The following is a 19967-nucleotide window of genomic DNA, read 5'->3' as shown; positions in this document are numbered from 1 at the left end:
GGGGTGAAAAAGGGTGATTAAGGGTGAATATAGGGTGGAAATAGGGTGATAGGGGATTTAATGGACTACTGTGGTGATTGGAAATGTGGGAGTCAGGAGGAAATAGGGTGAATACGGGGTGGATATGGGGTGAAAAGGGTGAATGTGAAAAAAGGGTGAATTAAGGGTGGAAGTAGGGTAAATAGGGTGATAGGGGGGTTTACGGGACTACTGTGGTGATGGGAAATGTGGGAGTCATGGGGAAGGGGAGGTAAATAGGGTGAATACGTGGTGGTGGAAAAGGGTGAGTAAGGGTAAATAAAGGGTGGAAATAGGGTGATAGGGGGGTTTAATGGGCCACTGTGGTGATTGGAAGTGTGTGTGGGGGTCAGGGGCCGGGAGGGGGAAGTAAATATAGGCCTGTATATGGGGTGAATATAGGGTGAAAGGGTGATTTAATGAACTGCTGTGGTGATTTAATTGATATGTGGAAATGGCCGTGGAGAGAGAAATAGGGAGTGTGGGGAAAGGGGGGAGGGGGATGTAAACAGGGTGAATAGGGTGAAACAGGGTGAATAACGGGTGAAAACAGGATGATATGGTGTGTGGGAAAGTCCTTAGCGAGAGAAATAGCTAGGGTGAGTAACAGGAGAACACAGGGTACGTGAATACAGGGTGAAAAAGGGGTAAATAGAGGTTGAAATAGGGTGATAGGGTGGTTTAATGGACTACTGTGGTGACTGGAGGTGTAGATCGAAATGGCCGTAGAGAGAGAAATAGGGTGAGGGAGAAAGGATCGAGGGGTAAATAAGAGCTAGGGTGAATATACATGGTGATATCAGGGTGAAAACAGGGTGCTAGGGTGCTGAAGGTGATGCGTTAAGTATGATTTTAGTGAATTAATGGACTAATGTGATGACTGGAAGGAAGTGTGGAAATGTCCTTGGGGAGGGAAGCAAGGTGAAGGATAAGACAGCTAGGGTGAAGACGACAGGGTGAATACAGGGTGCTGGGGTGCTGAAGGTGATGCGTTAAGTATGATTTTAGTGAATTAATGGACTAATGTGATGACTGGAAGTGTGGAAATGTCCTTGGGGAGGGAAATAAGGTGAAGGGTGAGTAGGGTGAAAATAGGGTGCTGGAGGTGGTGTTGGGGAATTGTTTAAGTGTGAAGGAGTTAATTAGGAGATACTAGGAAATAAAAAAGTGGGAAATTGAGGGAATGAAGCTTATATAATTAGGGATAGAGAGAGGCAAAATTACAGCAGGCATACATGAGGTGCGAAAAGGAGATAAGTATGGGAGTTGATTGATTGATTGATAGTTTATGGTTTTGAGTATGAAAAATATTGTATAGTTATTTTTTCTACATTTTTAGGCACAGAAAGCTTAATTCTAGAAAGTATATTACGGTAATGAGAATATGGAGTGCCGATACAAAGGCTCAAGATCACACGCTTTATATTATACTTCGGTTCTAAATAATGGGATAATATTTTTTTCAGTATGAATGGGTTAAAAAAGGTCATATATATTTTTTCCTGATATTAATTAAAGGAAGAAACACTAAGGAGGGACTGAAACCTAAAAAAATGATTAAGCGATTGATTGATTGATTGATTGATAGTTAAGCGATTCAGAAGAGTCTAATAATGAAGAAGAAGGAAAAGAAGAAGAAGAAGGAGCAGAAGAAAAAGCAGAATCAGAAGAAATAGGAGAAGAAGAGGTAAAAGAAGAGTTAGAAGAAGAGGCGAGGAACAAGAACAAGAAGAACAAGAACACGAAAAACAAGAACAAGACGAACAAGAAGAAGAACAAAAGCAAAAAGATCTAGAACAAGAAGAATAAGAACAGGAAGAACAAGAACAAGACAAACAAGAAGAACAAGAACATTAAGACGAATAATTAAGAAGAAGAACAAAGGCAAAAAGAACAAGAACAAGAATAACAAGAAAACAAGAACAAGACGAACAAGAAGAAGAACAAAAGCAAGAAAGAACAAGAACAAGAGAACAATAAAACACAAAAAACGTTAAGCCAGCAAAAACGACAACAACAACCCAGACCGAGACCAAGACAAACATGGCTTGTCGGGGTCGTATAAAGTCTTACAAAAATTAGCAAAAACACGGAAATTACGACACCCACGAAGCAGCCATTGCCACCACATAAGAATAGATAGAAGAAGGAAAGGACGAAGAGGAGATAAACCGTCGTAGAAGCCCCATAACTGCCGTAGAGGAGGAGTAAACACCCGTCTTCATCATGGCTAACAGGACGGTGAAGGACGCCAATTCTATCCATGGCACGAATCCTCAGTATTTAGTGGAGAAGATCATCAGGACGAGGATTTATGACTCTCGGTACTGGAAGGAGGAATGCTTCGCCCTCTCAGGTGATTATTTTGTCTTCCTTTTGAGTTTTTTGGATTTTCTGAATTTTTTTTTCCTCCTCGAATTCTCTTCTCCTCTTCCTTCTTTTTTTCTTATTTTTTTCTTTTTCGATTACTACTTCGTTTTTCGGATAATATTTACGAAACCTTAGCCACCTCTGGCAAAGTTAATACTTACATCATGGATTTCTTTTTGGTCCCTGAATGCAGTGCAGTGACAAGTGACTTCCAGAAAGGAGAAAGAATCCAATTCAGGGACTATTTATTGTTGAAAATAGGGGATAATAATTCATGAAAGCGTCGCCTCCTCTGGCGGCGGCCATGGCACTGCGTTGCGAGAAATACCTCCTCGCAGAAATAAGTCGCATATACATGAGGGGGGCGAAGCCCCCCTGTTAGCTGTTAGGTCGTAAAGTTTGGTTGGGATAGTTTAAATATGCTCCCCCACCACCGTTGCCAGATTATCGTACTCAGAGCATAGTATTTACCGGTTTCTGACGTCTAACTATTGCCAAGAAACATCAGAAATTAACTATTTTAACGATAATTATAAGTGAATCTCCTTATTGGGGTCCACGAGACAGTTTTTTGGGGTCGGAAGTCGGTAAATATAAGAGGCTGAGTAAGACAATCTGGCAACGCTGTCCCCCACCCTAAACCCTCTGGAAGCTATTTTGCGGCTGCGTCAGTGGTACTGTCGCCATGGCTGCCGCCAGAGAAGGCGACGCTTTTGTGAATTATTATCCCCTATTTTCAACAATAAATGGTCCCTGAATTGGATTCTTTCTCCTTACTGGAAGTCTTCTTAAGTCCAAAAAGGAGATTAATCAGGTTCTCATGAATGTTTTTTTTAGGTTCACATTACCAGAGAAGGGTCAAACTACCACCACAGTCATAAAACTTTGCAGGAATGTGACCACAACCACAAATCCCAGAGTGAAGTGGGTGTAATTCTGAACTAATACCAGGAATCATAGAGGAAAGTTGAATGTAAGGTTAAGATTGGTTTTATTAACACGCCACTCACTCACCACTTCCATGCTGGCTTCCTTTTTGTGACATCTTGATCCGTTGCTTTAAATCACTAGGTTGTTATTCATTTTAGCAGCAATAGCTTGCTATTTTAGCAACAATAGGCTATGATCGTTAAGGGTGATAGGTTATTATTTTTAAAGGGATAAGTTTCAGACTATCTGTTCAGCTTACTTGAGCTTACTTAGCCGTGGCATTTAAGTGGTGCTGGTGGTTGGTAGTTAACCATGTGCCATTTTGCAGCGGAACTCCTGGTGGACAAGGCTATGGCACTGCGAACCATTGGTGGAGTGTACGGTGGCAACATCAAACCCACACCCTTCCTCTGTTTGGTTCTCAAGATGCTCCAGATCCAGCCAGAGAAAGACATCATCATTGAATTCATCAAGCAGGATGAATTCAAGTATGTGAATTATTTATACTTATTACCTGTTAAGTTTCATGCCATTCAAATTTTTAACTCTGAGGTACTGATGTTGATCTAGGAATATATTTTGTCTCTGCTTCCCTACTTTCTTCTCAAGCCCCTTTTTAAGTGAAGACTTCCATGCCTTTATTAACCTGTCTGCAGCGATTGGCCCGGATTTGGCTTTCACTGGTGGCCTGGTAACATATACTCCCACGTCTTTCTCTGCCTCTGTGGTGGATAATGGAGTGTTTCCCATGTGGTATATTGGTATGCTGGATTTCCCCTCCCAAGGTGCAGGCCTTTACATTTTTCTTCACTGAACTGTAGCTGCCACTTTTTGTTCCATTTCTGTAGCTTGGTGATGTCTTCTTGTAGGAAATCCGCAGTCAAGGGGTTAATTGACTCTTCCCTCAGATACGTCCGTGCCTTGGGAGCATTTTACCTGCGGCTGGTGTACGGCTCCCTGGACTGCTTCAAGTACCTGGAACCTTTACTTAATGACTACAGAAAACTGCGCTTCATGGATCGCTCCGGCGTGTATCAGCTCTCCCACATGGATGAATTTATCGACAACCTCCTTAGGGAAGAACGCTTTTGTGACATAATTTTACCCAGAGTCCAGAAAAGGCAAGTATGAATCTGCTTTCTTTTTAATATTCTTAATTTTCCCTACAGTAGAGCATACCTACGGAGTCATGTGAATAATCGTAAAATTTTAAATATTTTTTATATCTCTCTAGCCCTTACTACAGTGATGTCTGTTATGCAGATTCATTTCATAGTTTTCCATGCATGTTACAAAAGGTGACAAAAACTAACTGGGGATGGATAGCTCTTGTATATTCAGGCATATACCTAAGGCAGCCCTTGAAACAAACAAAAAACAGAACTCCAAAATCAGGGGTTGTCTTAAATGTCAGTCATAGCTCCTGGGATGCTATAAATACATGAAACATAGCTCTGTGACAACAATGCTATGCCTGTCAGTACTTAGCTAGCTTTTTTTTTTTTTTTTTTTTTTTTTTGTATCCATAAAACTGACAATTTTGCACATATGTAATGCAAAAGCTGTTCTTGTATTAACAGCTTCTGCCTCTCTTTCCATTTTTATCCCCTCCATTGTCCTTATCACTATTCTTTCCTCATCCATGAATGAGCTAAAGAAGTCTCTGAGAAGAGTCAGAACCTGTACAAAGACCAACCCTTGTCAGAAATTATTCCCTTCCTTAGAGAATATCCTTCCTGGCCTTCACTTGAAATTTGTCTCATGCATAAAAGATATTCAGTGTCCTCTTTAGGTGTGCTCCCCATTTCTTAAGTATGCAATGTCTGCCACATTACTATATTGGATATTTACATGGTCACATTTTTACTGTTTCCCTAATTTCTTTGTTTTATTCCCAGTGTGTGCTTAACAAATTTCATCTTCCAGGTGGGTGCACGAGGCAAACAATGAACTTGACGGCCGAGTTTCCCTCCTTGACGATGACTTGGATGACCTTGAGAGTGAGAGTGATGAAGAGGAGATGCTTCCACCACCAAGACCCAGAAATGACGTTCCTGATCCCACCCGCCCGGTCCCTCGGTAGGTTTACTCATCTTAGAGGTGAAAGGAACTTGAGGGAGAAAACTTTTGGCTTTTTGAGGAAAGGAATGCTTATATTTTACGATATTTTTTGGGGAACGTGCATGCCCATAGGTAGGCTATCATCTTACCCGTCTGCTGTGATTGGCACGGATTTGGCCTTCACTGATAGCCTGGTTACATATACTCCCAGGTCTTTCTCTGCCTCTGTGGTGGATAGTGGAGTGTTTTCCATATGGTATTGGTATGCTGGATTTACCCTTCCAAGATGCATGACTACATTTTTCTTCATTAAATTGAGCAGCCACTTTTTGTTCCATTCTTGTTGCTTGGGGATGTTTTCTAGTAGGAAATCTGCAGTGAAGGGGTTAATTGTGTCAGAATGTCAGATTGATCCCATGGTCTTTTTGAATCCTTGCTATATCTTTGTGGGGAATAGAGATACTGATGATTTTAGCTATGCAAGTTTTGATAATGATATAAATGTATTAGACTTGTAATATGAGCATCCCTTACAGAGATGAGAGACATGGGAGAGGCCATTCCCCTTCAAGACGTTCACCTCAGAGGGACATGAGAAATGAGAGAGAAAGAGAGAAGAGGTACGCTATGAATAAGTTGTGTTATTTCCATAGTCAGTTTTCTGTTCTAGTATTTACTGATTTTGTTATATTATTTTTACCTCTGTTATTGTTCATTATCAGCATTAAGCCTCTTGCATAAAAAATAATACCATTTCAGTGCACCATGCTCCACTCACTGCATAATCCACTTCCATTGCTGCTGTACCCATACCAAACCACTCATACATATTTCCTTTACTTTCTCCATCCTATCCTGACTCACCACATGTGCCTCTTATAGTTCATTTTTACTGCATGAATTCCTGATTGTTGCAATAGTTGAATTCACTCCACTCACTGCATAATCCACTTCCATTGCTGCTGTACCCATACCAAACCACTCATACATACTTCCATTACTTTCTCCATCCTATCCTGACTCACCACATGCACCTCTAATTGTTCCTTTTTGCTGCATGAATTCCTGATTGTTGCAATAGTCGAATTCACTCCACCCACTGCATAATCCACTTCCATTGCTGCTGTACCCATACCAAACCACTCATACATACTTCCATTACTTTCTCCAACCTATCCTGACTCACCACATGCACCTCTTATAGTTTATTTTTACTGCATGAATTCCTGATTGTTGCAATAGTTGAATTCAGCACTGGTAGACTCACCTTTGGTCTTGGGTCGGTATTATAAGACACTTTCGCTTCTCACATCAGCTATTTCTAAAGGTCAAAGAGGGGATCAATAGGGTTCTAATGAGTGTTTTTGTAGGCTCATGGCACATAAGAAGGGTCATGCTACCAGCTGGGTCATTAAAACTACCTCTGGAGATGCCCCAGACTCCTATGAAAGCTTTGTCAAATGTGTACTTAGGCAATGAAATGTTTAAAAGTACGGCCTTTGATGTTCTGGAGGAGTGACTGCCTTTTAAAATGATCAAACCAACTATTGCTTAACCTGGATGTTATTTCACAAGGACAAGGCCTTGGTGGGGACTAGGGCAGATGAGACGTGCATAGTTGATCTCGAAGCAAACGTACGTAGTTCAATAGTGCAGCTGTATACTCTATTGTTAAATTGGAATTTAACTTGCAGTAGTTTTATAAGATTTTAATTTTTTTTACAGCTTCAGGCCTTTGATTCACCATTCACTTACCTCTCATGACCTGCACCTCCACACATCATAACATGTTTTCCTCTTTCCAGACACCGCAGCAGAAGTCGCTCCAGGGAGAGAGAGCGGGGAATGGACAGGGAGAGGGGAATGGATAGGGATAGAGGGATGGAGAGGGACAGAATGGATCATGGAAGGGGGATGGATAGGGAGAGAATGGAATATGGAAGAGGAATGGAGAGGGACAGAATGGACCATGGTAGGGGGATGGAAAGAGACAGAATGGATCATGGTAGAGGAATGGAGAGAGAGAGAATGGAATATGGGAGAGGGATGGAGAGGGACCGAATGGACCATGGCAGGGGTATGGATAGGGATCGAGGGATGGATAGGGACCGAGGCAACGAGAGGGAGAGAGGCATGGACAGGGACAGGGGCATGGAGCGGGAGAGAAAGAGACACAGAAGCAGGTCAAGGGAGAGACGGCATCGGTCGAGGTCAAGGTCGCCAGGTGAGTGTTGCCGTGTACCTGTATCTCCATATTGCAAGTGTTAACGTAAGGATATGCACACCTTTATCCATCTGAAGTCGAGGATAAAAGTGATGCCAAGTGTTGCAGTAGTGGAGTCAAGTCCTTTTAAGTTTATTTTCAAGCATGTGGAACTGAATACTATCAATTGAATGAACAAACTTGAAGAAATTTAATCATCCAAGCACCAGAGTTATTAGTAGTGTAACAAAGAGGTGTGTGGGCATTTTATCTCATAGTGTTTCCTTATTTTGAGTTGGATTAAGATTGTAGTCTAGCCTAGTAAGCGGTATATATTTGACATGACAGTGAGTGAACCATTACAGGCCACCACCCACACCACCACCGGGAGCGTGGACGCGACCACCGCCACCCTGAGCGACCAGAAAGAGAGCACGGAAAGGAACGAAACAGAGAGCGGGAGCGTGACCGGGAGCGAGGAGACCGTAGAGAGAAACATCACCGCAGCGGCCGCAGCAAACGTGAAAATATGAGTAGAGATGATCTGGAGATAGCAGAAGCCAATGCCATCAGAGCCAAGCTGGGCATGCCACCCCTCCAACCATAAAGAGGTATTTGTTCCTTATTCTTGCTGTCTTACAAGTGTTCACTTAAGTCTTTGTTTCCCTCAGTTAAGACTTACCTGGTATTGCTAAGCCTATGATATAAATTTTCCGCACTGTAGAAGGAAGTATCATTATGCACCCAACACACGGCTGTTGCATATCAGTACCACATAGTTCCACTTTTAGGCACAAAAAGTCAAATATGAAGCAGTGTTGGTTTGTCAAAGGCAAATTGTTTGAACTTGAACCATACACAACTACATTCCTGGATGTATGCTATTTGCATGTGATCTTGCCACCTTAGGATGCCATCATTTTACTAACCAAGAGCAAGCTTGTGCCTTGACCTAGCTGGAAGGTAGGGGTGGGCGAGAATCGATTCCTTCGATTCCGATGTGCAATAGAGAGAATCTATTCTCTGTAGTGATTCTCCTCGTGCTTCACCTGGTAGGAGGTGAGGAGCGTGTTGCTGCCGCCAGTGTGTGTGTGTGTGTGTGTGTGTCTATATATATATATATATATATATATATATATATATATATATATATATATATATATATATATATATATATATATATATATATATATATATATATATATATAAAGGGAATAAATGTCACTCTTGCAAAATTTTTTTTTTTCTATAATATATCTTATTTAGAAGCAAATCTTTACTTTTCCTACTAAGAAAGTATATACTACTAAATTAAAATATTTGCGGTGCAGCGCTTAGTGGATGGTCATGAATCAATTCCGGCGATTCCACTCACGCTGAATCGATTTCTTTGATTCTGAAAAAATAGATTCTCGCCCACCCCTACTGGATGGAAATATCTGTGTGATATGTGTAGCCCAAGATATTAGGGTAACACACAGGGCTATTTATGACCTCATTTCTCATTAGGGCCATTGTGGGCCTAATAAAAAAATGGTCAAATAGCCCTGTGTGTCACCCTAATAGCTTTAGCTACACATATCACACAGACACCTCTATCCAGCTGAGTGAAGGCACAAGCTTTCTCTTGATGAGTAAAATGATGGCATCCTAAGGTAGCATCCCAAAGTAGAATTGCTAGTTTCAGCATGGGCAAGGGTGGCAATTGAGTGGTCAGCAGTTCACAGTTCAGTGAGGGTCCCACACACTGTAGCTAGATGGTCAGTTATGAAACATATGATTATGCCCTCCCATCAGCGGGGTGGTGGGTGTGGAAGTGTGAAGTACACACACTTGCAGGCACTGCACACTAATATCAAGGTAGAGAACAATGGGAGAGGCTTTTGTTCTGCTTGGTTGAAGATTTGTATTTTGGGCCTCTTAACATCAATAGCAAAAATTATTTCTTTCACATAAAATAGTATAGAAACTAAAGATATAATTTACAACAATTTTCTTGTTGTGTACCGAACTCCTTCTTTGTCTTTTTAAGGATGCTGACCCCTTGGTGTCCTGGGATTACAACTCTCGCCCTCCAAACAAAGGACAGGTTGTGGTAAGTTTTCCCAAACTTACATTTTTATGTCACATTGGGGCATGAATAAACATTCAAACTGAATTGATATTTCCCTTTTCTAGCAATAATGAATTGTGTATGAGGTCGGTATCAATTTGTAAGGTAAATCTAAAATTTGGAAAATTGATAAAATGTGAAAATGCAATACCCATATGTATGAGGGGTAGTCCAAAACTTTTTGGAGTGTACTCCTGCAGTTCCATCATTTTGTGTGCTTTTGCAAAACTATGCTCTGATTGCTCCACAAGTACTATTGAACACAAGTGCAGTAAGTAGAGAGAGAAAAGTAAAATTATTATGAATTTAAAAATCTGTCATCCTGACACACCCAAGACACAGAAATGTAGAGGATATTGCTGCAACTTTAAAGAGAAACTGAAATTTCAATCTCATGTCACTTCTGCCTCTTCATCATGGAGACCTAGTTTTTGAAGACTGATACATATTGAAAAAAATAAAGAACAATTAGGACATACCACACTTCAAAATATGAATATAACTAAATGTAATAATGAATGAGTATTATTACTTTTTATAGCATCAACCTGATGCAGTACTTTCAGCTGAAGTACTAAGTACAAAGACCAGTATTGTCTGGCTAATAGCCAGTGTAATTAATTTACATCAACAAAAAAATAATAGCTGCTGTGTATTAAGTTTTGTCATTAATGAATGCCAGGTCAAGGCTTAGTGTCCAGCATAAATTTGATACAAGCCTAGTAGCTTAACTTGAATATAGAAGAAAGTAGATAATTGCATGGATGGACAGAAAACACATGATGTACACACAAAAAAAAATATTTAAATGAGTATGACATAAAAGGTTCCCTAAGGCAATAATGATTATATTTTAATGTCAAGTTTTCTAAGCAGACAAAAATATTCTTTAAGCATGTTGATGCATTTTAATAAATGTGCATGAACTATTTCAGTGTGACATACATTTAAATTTGCCCATGGCTGTCATTGTAGTTTAATAGTTTCTTTCTCAGTAAACAGTACAAGTGTTCAGTCTCAAGATTTATAATAATGGGATTGAATTGATACAAAGGTGGACTTTGAAATATAGACCCAGTACAGATTAGGTAGTATATTGAAGAAAGTTGAATTTTTACACTAAAATTTAAAGAAAGAGAACTTCTCATTGCTGAATTTCCTGCCCATCTGTGCTTTTTTCAACATTTTATCTTACTATAATCTGTATCCTGTAATGATGAGAAAATGCAGTATCAGTATATGCCTGCCATAATATTTTTTAACACAGGAGGTAAAGGCTATTGTATGCCCAGGACTGGTGGATGGTGGGTTTGATTCAACTCGGTGTTCTCTCAGGTTGGTGTGAATGGAATACACTCCCTGAAGGGGAATAGCAGCAGCAGCAACACATACTGTTTGAGCTTGTTGTTGAGCATGTATGTTTTGAAGAGTAAACCTTTAATGACAAACATGAGTTTTAATAGTGGAAGTAATTTCATCATCACCCATGGTGAGCCTTTGCAAAAGTAAGTAACCTGGTATTCAAAATGACTTCCATGAGGAGTCAGGGCAATGAAAAATAGGGTTTCTACCCCAAGCTGTTCGGGACTAGCCTCACATACAATAAGCACGGCACCCACACCACATCTGGACACAAGCCAGTATGACATCCAGGTTACCACAGTTTACCTTCCCCAGGCTCCTCCAGGTACCCATTTATCAACCACACCGGAAGGGAGGATTAACAGCCGGGTGGGCTGCGTGCTGACTGCCTAGTCTGGAATTCTCAGGCCAACAAATCTGTGGTCCAGGTAAAATTTACTGTACAAAGGACAGGGGCCAAAGGCCAGGTAAGAGGCCATATATCTCTGCCCCAGCAAAGGGCACCAACCTGTGGTTACAAAGTCCCTCCACAATGACAACAGGCTTGAAAATGGCATGGGAGTAGTTGTGGACTAGGATGCTGTAACAACATTTGTAGGTAAAGTGATGCACATCTTCTAACCAAATAGTCAAATGGAAATATATCTCTTGTACTAAAAGTTAAGAAATAACTGATATTGAGCTGGCCTATTGTTTTCACAAATAAATGTGACATTGTCCCATGCATAGATTGAAAAATTAAATGTGCAATTACTCAAACTAGGCATTTCAAATGTATAGGAATTGCATATTCATTTTGCCAATTTATGAATAAACATGTACTTTTAATGCTGATGGCCAATGAATGATCATAGACTAGAATCACAAATGTGATGAGGAAACTATAGCACTGCTTGTTTCGTCTCACAAATTCAAAAGATACAAATTAAACCCTTCACTCCAGCGATGCCGACGTCGGCGTCCGACGGACGTAATCGTATGGAAAGGGTTATTCCTCTTCTAAACCTCTTAATCCTCTTCCATTTCTTCTTAATCCTCTTCTAAACCTCTTAAGAGGAAATGGAAGAGGATTGAGAGGAATTTAGAGGAGCATTGAAAGGTTTAGAAGAGGATTAATCCTCTTCCATTTCCTCTTGACCCTTTCCATACTGTGACGCCGACGTCTGCGTCACGGATGGAAAGGGTTAATATGATGTCCAAAATTGATAGTGCCACATTAAGTTAAAACATTAAATATTAACAGACATTCTACCCTAAAACATACTTGTTTCTTCAATAGACAAAACCATCAACAACAAGTTTTAACAACTTTTATCCAGTTTCTTCGTGCATGCTAAACATGCAAAAACTCAAAACTGAGAAGTCTATTTAAAATGAGGTAGCTACATGGCAGGGGTCAGTTATTTCAAGACAAACTGTCTTGCTCATAAAATGTATGAGGTTTGAGGATAGCGAATCCTCTGACCCTTGAAACGTTCCTCTGGATTTAGTCATATTGAAATAGAAAAGATATGCAAAGTTATAGTTTGCACAAAAGAAACCAATGTGTGCTCCATGTTACTTTCTATTTTTATTACACCTTTGACTACTGTTTCTCAATTCTGATCCCCTTACTATGCACCTTATGAAAGATTAGGTGCATGGTTATAATGAAAGCAGACTTACAGCTGGGAGGAGGTGATTGTACAAAAATATTCTTGACAAATCAGTGAGTGGGAAGTTGATAACTACATAAAAGCCTATGCAATTACATAAGCAGAAGGAACACAGAGCACAAGAAAATTATTTACACTAGAAAGTAAAGCCTTACTTCACTTGCCACTTTGTACATCTATTATTTCTAAGAAAGTCCCGGTCATTAAATATTATTTATTCCTTCAAATAAGTAAGGTACTATGTTACATTTGATTGACTTACTTTGTACAAACTTTGTAAGTAGATTGTCTTTAGTTCATGAGGCAACTTAAAACAGAACTAAAACTTATTGAATTGCTTGCTGCTTTTTCTTACATATTCACACCAAGTTGATGGTTGGACCAACAAGATATTTTCACTAAACTATGGCTATAAACACATGTGGTAACCTTACATATGTAAAAAAATAAAAAGTCCCTTAAAGGTGGATTAAGAGTCAAAGCAATTGGCTCTCATGTTGTACTGCTGCTGATGTTCTAAAATAATTGTAAAGAAGTTTACATTGCTCCTTGGTTTAGGCAACATAAATCAAGAATTGAATAACTCATAAATTTTGAAAGTACATTGTACAGTATTACTATCAATATTAAATTATTTGGAATGTTTTTTTCTAAGTGGAGTATACTCTTATATAATCAATAGTACCACATGTGTTTAGTACATATTATGGGGCTGAGTGAAATTATCATGATGACCAAATGATATACTCATGCATAAATTTACCATGCAGTGAAGAAAAAAAAAACTGTGTGGGTGTGGGTGTAGGTGGGTGCGTGAGTGTGTCACAATGGCCTGATCGCGAGTTGGACACATTATTGGCAGCAAGTCGCATCCCGATTAGAGCAAGCTCATTTTAGTCAATCTCTGGGTACTCTTGGGACCTTCACACACCACACACCATTCCCCTTGCTCAGAGGGGACAGTAACTGCTCTTTGTCAGCAGAAAAATCTCAGCCTGAGCGGGGTTCGAACCTCAGCCTATCAGGCCGGAGCCTGACACAGCATAGCCTTAATCCACTGTGTGTGTGTGTGTGTGTGTGTGTGTGAATTTACCTAGTTATACTATACAACACCTCCACAGTGCAGTGTGTGTGTGTTCACCTAGTTACACTATACAACATTTGAACAAAGCTCATATTGTCCTGTCTCCATATCTGCTTTCATCACTTTGCTTTGAATTCATGGATGATTTTAGCTCTAATTATCTTTGCATTCAAATTATTCCAAGTGTGTGTGTGTGTGTGTGTGTATGTATGTATGTATGTATGTATGTATGTATGTATGTATGTATGTGTGTGTGTGTGTGTGTGTGTGTGTGTGCGTGTGTGTGTGTGTGTGTGTGTAGAGGAGCTGTAGGTGAAAATAAAAGATTAAGAATGAAGTGTTACACTGAAAGTACACATACAATCATGCTGACCATCTTGATCTCTGAATACTATTGACAAGTATTAGGCTCGAAATGAAGAAAATAATATATATATATATATATATATATATATATATATATATATATATATATATATATATATATATATATATATATATATATATATATATATATATATATATATATATATATATATATATATATATATGCTCACATGCACATATGAACCTTTTCAATACATTTCATATGAAACTGTAATTAAAACTTATGGACTATGTGTTGATATGCATATGATTGCTTACATCTACTATATGAACATCAGGAATATATAATTCTAAAAAATATGTATGTTCACTCCTCAAGAACCTTGAAGACATCACAGTGCAAGGTGTAGTTATTAGTGTAACTTAACAGATGAGATTGCCAATGTCTCAGATTTGTACTTTCGGGACCCACTATGATTAGTCAACTTATTGATTGACACTGGAAAGGAGTTCTAAGCCTTAGCCTATTCACTATTGCAAAGCCCATGGCAGAGATGCTCTTTTGAAATATGTGATAATATCTTTATAAAAAGACAAATTTTGTAGAGGTTTTCATGTATGTATAATTAATTTCTCTAATAATGTAAAAATATTATTGTGAATTATCCATTTCAAAGAGTACTGTACCTTGATTGTGCATTACCTAAGTTGGAAAATGCATATTCTTAAATAAAAATTTGTAGTACAAATAACTTATATTATTATATTCTAGCACCAGGCAAAAAGAGTTTGCAGCACTAATCTATAATGCAGGACAAAGGAAAATGTAAAAAAAGTGGATCTACAAGAAAAGTGCATGACAAGTTCTTTTTAGAAAAAACTCCATGATGACTCAATGCACAATGGTAGTGACATGGTGGAGGAAAAAAAGTAGAAACCTGCTATCACTGTCAATCAATCAATGGTGGCATACGCCTGAGGCGCGTTGCTTCACCCACTTCATGCCTCGCTTCCACATTCACGGGAAAAGCTGTACATCCCCACACACACTTCACAGCCCTCTACATCACCGTGTGTCACATTAATTTTGCTGCCTGGCCATATCAATAGTGAATGGGTCAGCTGAACTAAGAATATAATACAAGTAACCCTACCAACCTCAAAATTAAAGTTAATTGCCTCATTCATTGCCACTATATGCTATGCTTGGATTTTATAAAAGATGGATGCTAGAATTTTACATTATAAATACAATCTCATAAACACTTTCATTATATAATTTTTACTTAATTTGAATGATGGACTAAGCTGCAGAGATATATAAAATTAGAGTACACTAAAATCAGACAAAGTGGGAAACATTTGGAAAGGTCTTTGTTCTGCAATGAATACAACAGCTTATGATGACAACATGAAGCTCCTACACACAGGTGTCATGGTTGGGGGCTCCCTGCAGCTCATTATTATGTGTGATTTGCACTCCCTGCTGAGGCATTACTGATACACCTGATATGAACAAGATTCTGCACAGAGGTTAACCAGGTCAAATCATGGAAGGTCATGGATCTACTTACAGCATCTCACATTTCAAGATTGCAAATATAATTCCATGCTTTGTTATGAGTGGCAATTTTTATATTAAGACGTATGAAGCATGGCAACAAATAATAACACATTACAAGACCAGAGTGAAAGAAATAGCCATGTACTTTAACCTGTCCCAAGACAAAAAAGTTATATATATTAGCTGAACATAATTTAGATATCAGTTGCTCCTCCAGAGACATGGCAGCAGAGGATTGAATGTCTGACTCATGTACCATCCAGTCAATTGAGAAAGATACCACGTTTTCTTCCAACAGCTTGTCAATACCAAACACACAGTCAATCATTTACAAGGTACTCAGCACTGGAGCTATCTTGCCTTTAATAGCAACTTTAACACAGCCAAAAAGGCATTATTTAGCATAACATATTTGTTATGTAGAAGTACCCTTAGTTCAAAGTCTCAACCAAACTAAAATGCAAGAAAACTCTTTGAAGTAGGACGAACACTTGGTGGTGAAATATTAATCTGTAATTCAGTTTCAATTTAACCAAAGGTGGATGCTTTACTAGTAAATAAGTGTGAAAATGGTGACTGGACTGTTTGTTTTACATACAATTCTATTCTACTTTCAACATTATTATTTTACATTTTATATTTTATCAGGGATGATATGTAATGCTTAAATCCATGAGAAAAATCCATTGAACTATGTACAAATATATTAAGTTATCAAAATACTGAACTTTTCAAAGATATTCAACCTTGAAAAAATACCTTACATTGATAAATAAATAGCATGATAAAAAAAGATATTCTAAATGAACAGCGGAGTAATGAATATTAGCTAGCAGTCTTACAAGTGCATGCAAACCAACCACTTTTTAAATAAAGAATTGAAATACATGTATTAAAACTATGGATTGATTTCATGTGTTGTGCTTCACTATGATTACTGCCCTTGGATTAAATTTTTCAATTTTATTTTTTTGAGAATTGACTTTAATGAGGCTAAAAAGTTCTAAATAAATAAAGGGTGCAACTAAGAGCAAAATATTCATAATTTGCACCACAGGCAACCAGAAAATAAGAAAAGTCTGATGATCTGATTTTTTTTTTTTTTTTTTTTTTTATAAAGAATGCTCATGAGTGACTGACCAAGACAAAACAATGTGTAGAATTTCTAAAGGGCTGATCAGATTAACCCCATTGTGTTTTAGTAGCATGTGCAATTCAGGGAATTAATAAATGAGCTAACACTATATGAACCAACATAACTGATCTCAGGCCAAGAGAAAACAAGACTAATAGTTTGTAATACAGCAAGACACTAGCAACTGGGTAAAATATTTCTTATAAGGCATCACTTGAGCATCTTTGTGCATTAGAGGAAGAAAACGTTCAATAAATGCAAAGGAAGGGTACAGTAAAGCGTGTGTAATTCACCACAGTCTGATCATGAGCTGGACTCATTATTGACATCAATTACTCTCCTAGTTAGAGCAAGTTCATTATAGTCAATCTCTGGGTACTGCTACTGTGTGTGTGCAAGTGTGTGCACACATAATGTGCAGTATGTGAATAAAATACTTAGAATTTATATATAATTTATACCCGAACACCTTTCGATTCATGTCACCTTACAACTGCTATGACCTCTCGAAAAGCTGAAGTGATATTTTCAAAATTACCTCCCCTGTTTTTGCCTCCTGGAGGGCAAGTTTGTGTACCTGAGGCTGAGCACCTGGCTGGTGGCGGGTCTCCTCATACACCTGGTGAATCTTGATTTCTGTTCTTCCAAGAAACTCTGGAAGAAAGACAGACACAAAACACATGATATTATTTTGATATCTAAAAAGGCATTTCATGATGATTGTATATGTGCAAATCATAAACTTCTCTGAGATAAGTAAAATTCTGTGTCAGATATATGTTACACTGAGATAAATAACAAATTATTATGGCAATAAGAGACCCACCATTTGGCTTGAAGTAACCTTTCTCATAAACTGTTATGCACAAGACATCCTCAGAGAGGGATTTAACTAGGAACTGCATGGTGGAATCCCACTTTGGATGAGGTGAGGTAGCAATGCTTGTACGATGCACTTGGGAGCCCAGGCTGACCTCACAGAAGGACTGGAGAGTGCCTGGATAGGTACAGTTTGTCAGTCTTCTAGGTTTTCTCAAGAATAAGACTGAAAGTTGCTAACACTAATCAGAAAGGGAGTCTTTAGCTTAATATGCAGTTTAGTATATATGCATATTAATATTTCAAGTATGAACCATTACAAGTCTCTCACAGATGATGGAATGTGCATTGAAGTCTTTCACATTCAGCGTTGGTAGCACCTCTCTGTAACTGCCAAGATTAGTACTAAGTCAGCATCCTTGAAAATTTAAGAAAAAAATGAAAATACCATGCAGTAGGAAAGCATTCACATGATGAAAAAAATCTATTCAAAATTCTGCTTAACTGCCATTAGAAAACTAGACCAGGTTTTTCCTATCTTGCCATCACACAGAGGTGACACCAACGACACAGTTCTCCACTGTCATCCATGCTACCTTTGCCCCAGGAATCAAGCTTAGATCCGCTGAGTATGTGCATGCGAAGGATTCCTTTGGGTCGTCTCTCTCGAACTATGGATAGCATGCAGGTTAGTCTACTGGTGAGGAGACTGCTCTGAGGAAATGTGTACTAAAACCATTCATAACAAAGCATTAATTTTAGATTAGCAAAAGAATAAAAAAAGTTAGTTACATTGTCATAAAAAGATGTTAAGATAACAAAGAGGTTAGTTTGTGATGAACATCTATACAATTATGTACATGCATATTCATTACAAATGTTCCTGGAGTTAATTAAAAAAAAATTAATTAAACCTGTTGGTGATGCACATTTTAAGTGTTCTATCAGAGTTAGTGTTTTGTAGCTGACTAAAACTATGTGCTTATTTCATGGTGTTACAGAATCAATCATGTGCACATTGCTATCTATCACATGTGAATTAAATACAGTGATATTTACAAAATTAATTGTTAGTAAATTCAAGATTCTGCATGGAGTGCCCACTGAGCCGAGATGCTTTTCACATGTTGCGCCATCTGTGTTTGCAAATGTGAAATTGTATAAAATACCAACTAGTTAGATGTTTTTACGTCATAAAAAAAAAATGCTTGGCCTGAAGGAAAATCTAAAGAAAATTAGTCACATGTGAGAGGCCTGAATGATACTTTTTTTAAGGTTTTAAGGAGAGATGTAATCTTGCAATTACATTCCCTTAAAGAGTTATGGATGGTAAAGGAGATAGTGTAAAAATGAAAATACTCAACTTTAGCTTGTTGACAGCTATCACAAGGGCCTGTTACATGATGCCGATATACTCCAAGACATTTCCTTTTATCATTAATCACCAATGAGAATATTAAATCCCTTGTAGGCAGTGGTATTCACCCTTGAAACACATCATTTATTAACACTGACGGCTTTATGAAACCACAATTCAAAGCTTAGGAGTGGAAAGTGACTGACTGCTCATATTTATTTTGAGGCCATCCTGAGGGCATATTATACCACAGACACAATGACGCAGTGAAGAGGTGTAGTTGTGGAGAGGATGTGAATGTGTCATCTAGGCATAACAGCAAAGAGAGTGGATTGTAAAGTGGCTGCAGTGTGGTGATCTGAGGTGGAGTGGAGATGTGATGAGAATGTATGAGGATGAATTTGTAAAGAAAGAATCATGAGGGCAGGATTAAGGGAGAGGGTGTTAGGAGAAGACAATCAATGAAATGGATATAGATAGACAGACAAAGACGAATAAGAGCAGTATAATGACTCATGATTTCAATGCTGTATCAAAATTAAGCTTGAATTAAACTTTCAAAATACTATTTGTGCATCTAATCAGGAGTAAAGCTGTATGTAGGAAAAATATTTGCAGTCTTGGTTAAGCTTTGCGATATAATTAGTTAAAAGGTTACTAGGATAAAATGTCAACATCATAGCAATAAATATTCTTATTTTTATGTACTGCAAAAACTTTGCACAATGAGAAAAATAGCATGCATGTAGCAATTGTTGCTGACATTTTTCCCCATGTTTAGTAGACACCAAATCATGCTGGCATATCTCAGCCACCCAACATCCACTACACGGAGAGCAGGCGTCATGCTGGTAAATATAGAAAAGATAACTTCTTACCATCAACATGTCTCTCACTCAAGGAGACTCCTGCCATGACGGTGACTAACACTCGGCCCATTATGTTCATGTCTTTCTCTTCTTTAAATAC

General features: G+C 38.4%; 2 protein-coding genes across 21 annotated transcripts in view; one reads left to right on the top strand and one right to left on the bottom strand.

The window, feature by feature from the left end:
• The first annotated feature begins 1670 nt into the window (after positions 1–1670).
• LOC127008895 (pre-mRNA-splicing factor 38A-like) lies at positions 1671–11143 on the top strand. Of its 3 annotated transcripts, none has more exons than XR_007761411.1 (9): positions 1671–2374; positions 3647–3806; positions 4227–4439; positions 5245–5397; positions 5916–5999; positions 7185–7603; positions 7948–8193; positions 9615–9677; positions 11031–11143. XR_007761411.1 is itself a non-coding variant. In XM_050881372.1 (8 exons), the coding sequence occupies exons 1-7, from the start codon at positions 2245–2247 to the stop codon at positions 8187–8189; spliced, it is 1401 nt and encodes a 466-aa protein (XP_050737329.1). In that variant the 5' UTR covers positions 1671–2244; the 3' UTR covers positions 8190–8193; positions 9615–9740. The 3 variants fall into 3 exon arrangements, 1 of the variants encoding a protein (XP_050737329.1); XR_007761412.1 differs by having other exon boundaries at positions 10963–11143; XM_050881372.1 differs by lacking the exon at positions 11031–11143 and having other exon boundaries at positions 9615–9740.
• Positions 11144–14022: 2879 nt separating this feature from the next.
• LOC127008889 (intersectin-1-like) overlaps positions 14023–19967 on the bottom strand; it is a 64412-nt gene continuing 58467 nt past the window's right edge. For 16 of the 18 annotated variants that reach the window (XM_050881346.1, XM_050881349.1, XM_050881348.1 and 13 more), the window contains 3 exons: positions 19877–19957; positions 17649–17819; positions 14023–17476 (listed from right to left, as the gene is read on the bottom strand). In XM_050881346.1, the coding sequence (XP_050737303.1) occupies positions 17319–17476; positions 17649–17819; positions 19877–19957 (410 nt within the window). In that variant the 3' untranslated portion in view covers positions 14023–17318. Of the gene's footprint in view, positions 17477–17648; positions 17820–18237; positions 18371–19876; positions 19958–19967 lie in introns of those variants that run through there. The other 2 variants (XM_050881347.1, XM_050881359.1) reach the window with 2 other exon arrangements.

This window comes from Eriocheir sinensis, chromosome 39 (genome assembly GCF_024679095.1).
Source record: "Eriocheir sinensis breed Jianghai 21 chromosome 39, ASM2467909v1, whole genome shotgun sequence".
Lineage (NCBI taxonomy): Eukaryota > Metazoa > Arthropoda > Malacostraca > Decapoda > Varunidae > Eriocheir > Eriocheir sinensis.
Note: the sequence above shows the minus strand (reverse complement) of the source record. Positions and strands in the feature narration are given on the sequence as shown.

Excerpts from the sequence above, each read along its gene's own strand:
- LOC127008895 (XM_050881372.1), top strand. The coding sequence starts at position 2,245 with ATGGCTAACAGGACGGTGAAGGACGCCAATTCTATCCATGGCACGAAT. Across the intron at positions 4,440-5,244 it reads TTACCCAGAGTCCAGAAAAG|GTGGGTGCACGAGGCAAACA; the intron begins GCAAGTATGAAT and ends TTCATCTTCCAG. Across the intron at positions 6,000-7,184 it reads GAGAGAGAAAGAGAGAAGAG|ACACCGCAGCAGAAGTCGCT; the intron begins GTACGCTATGAA and ends TCCTCTTTCCAG.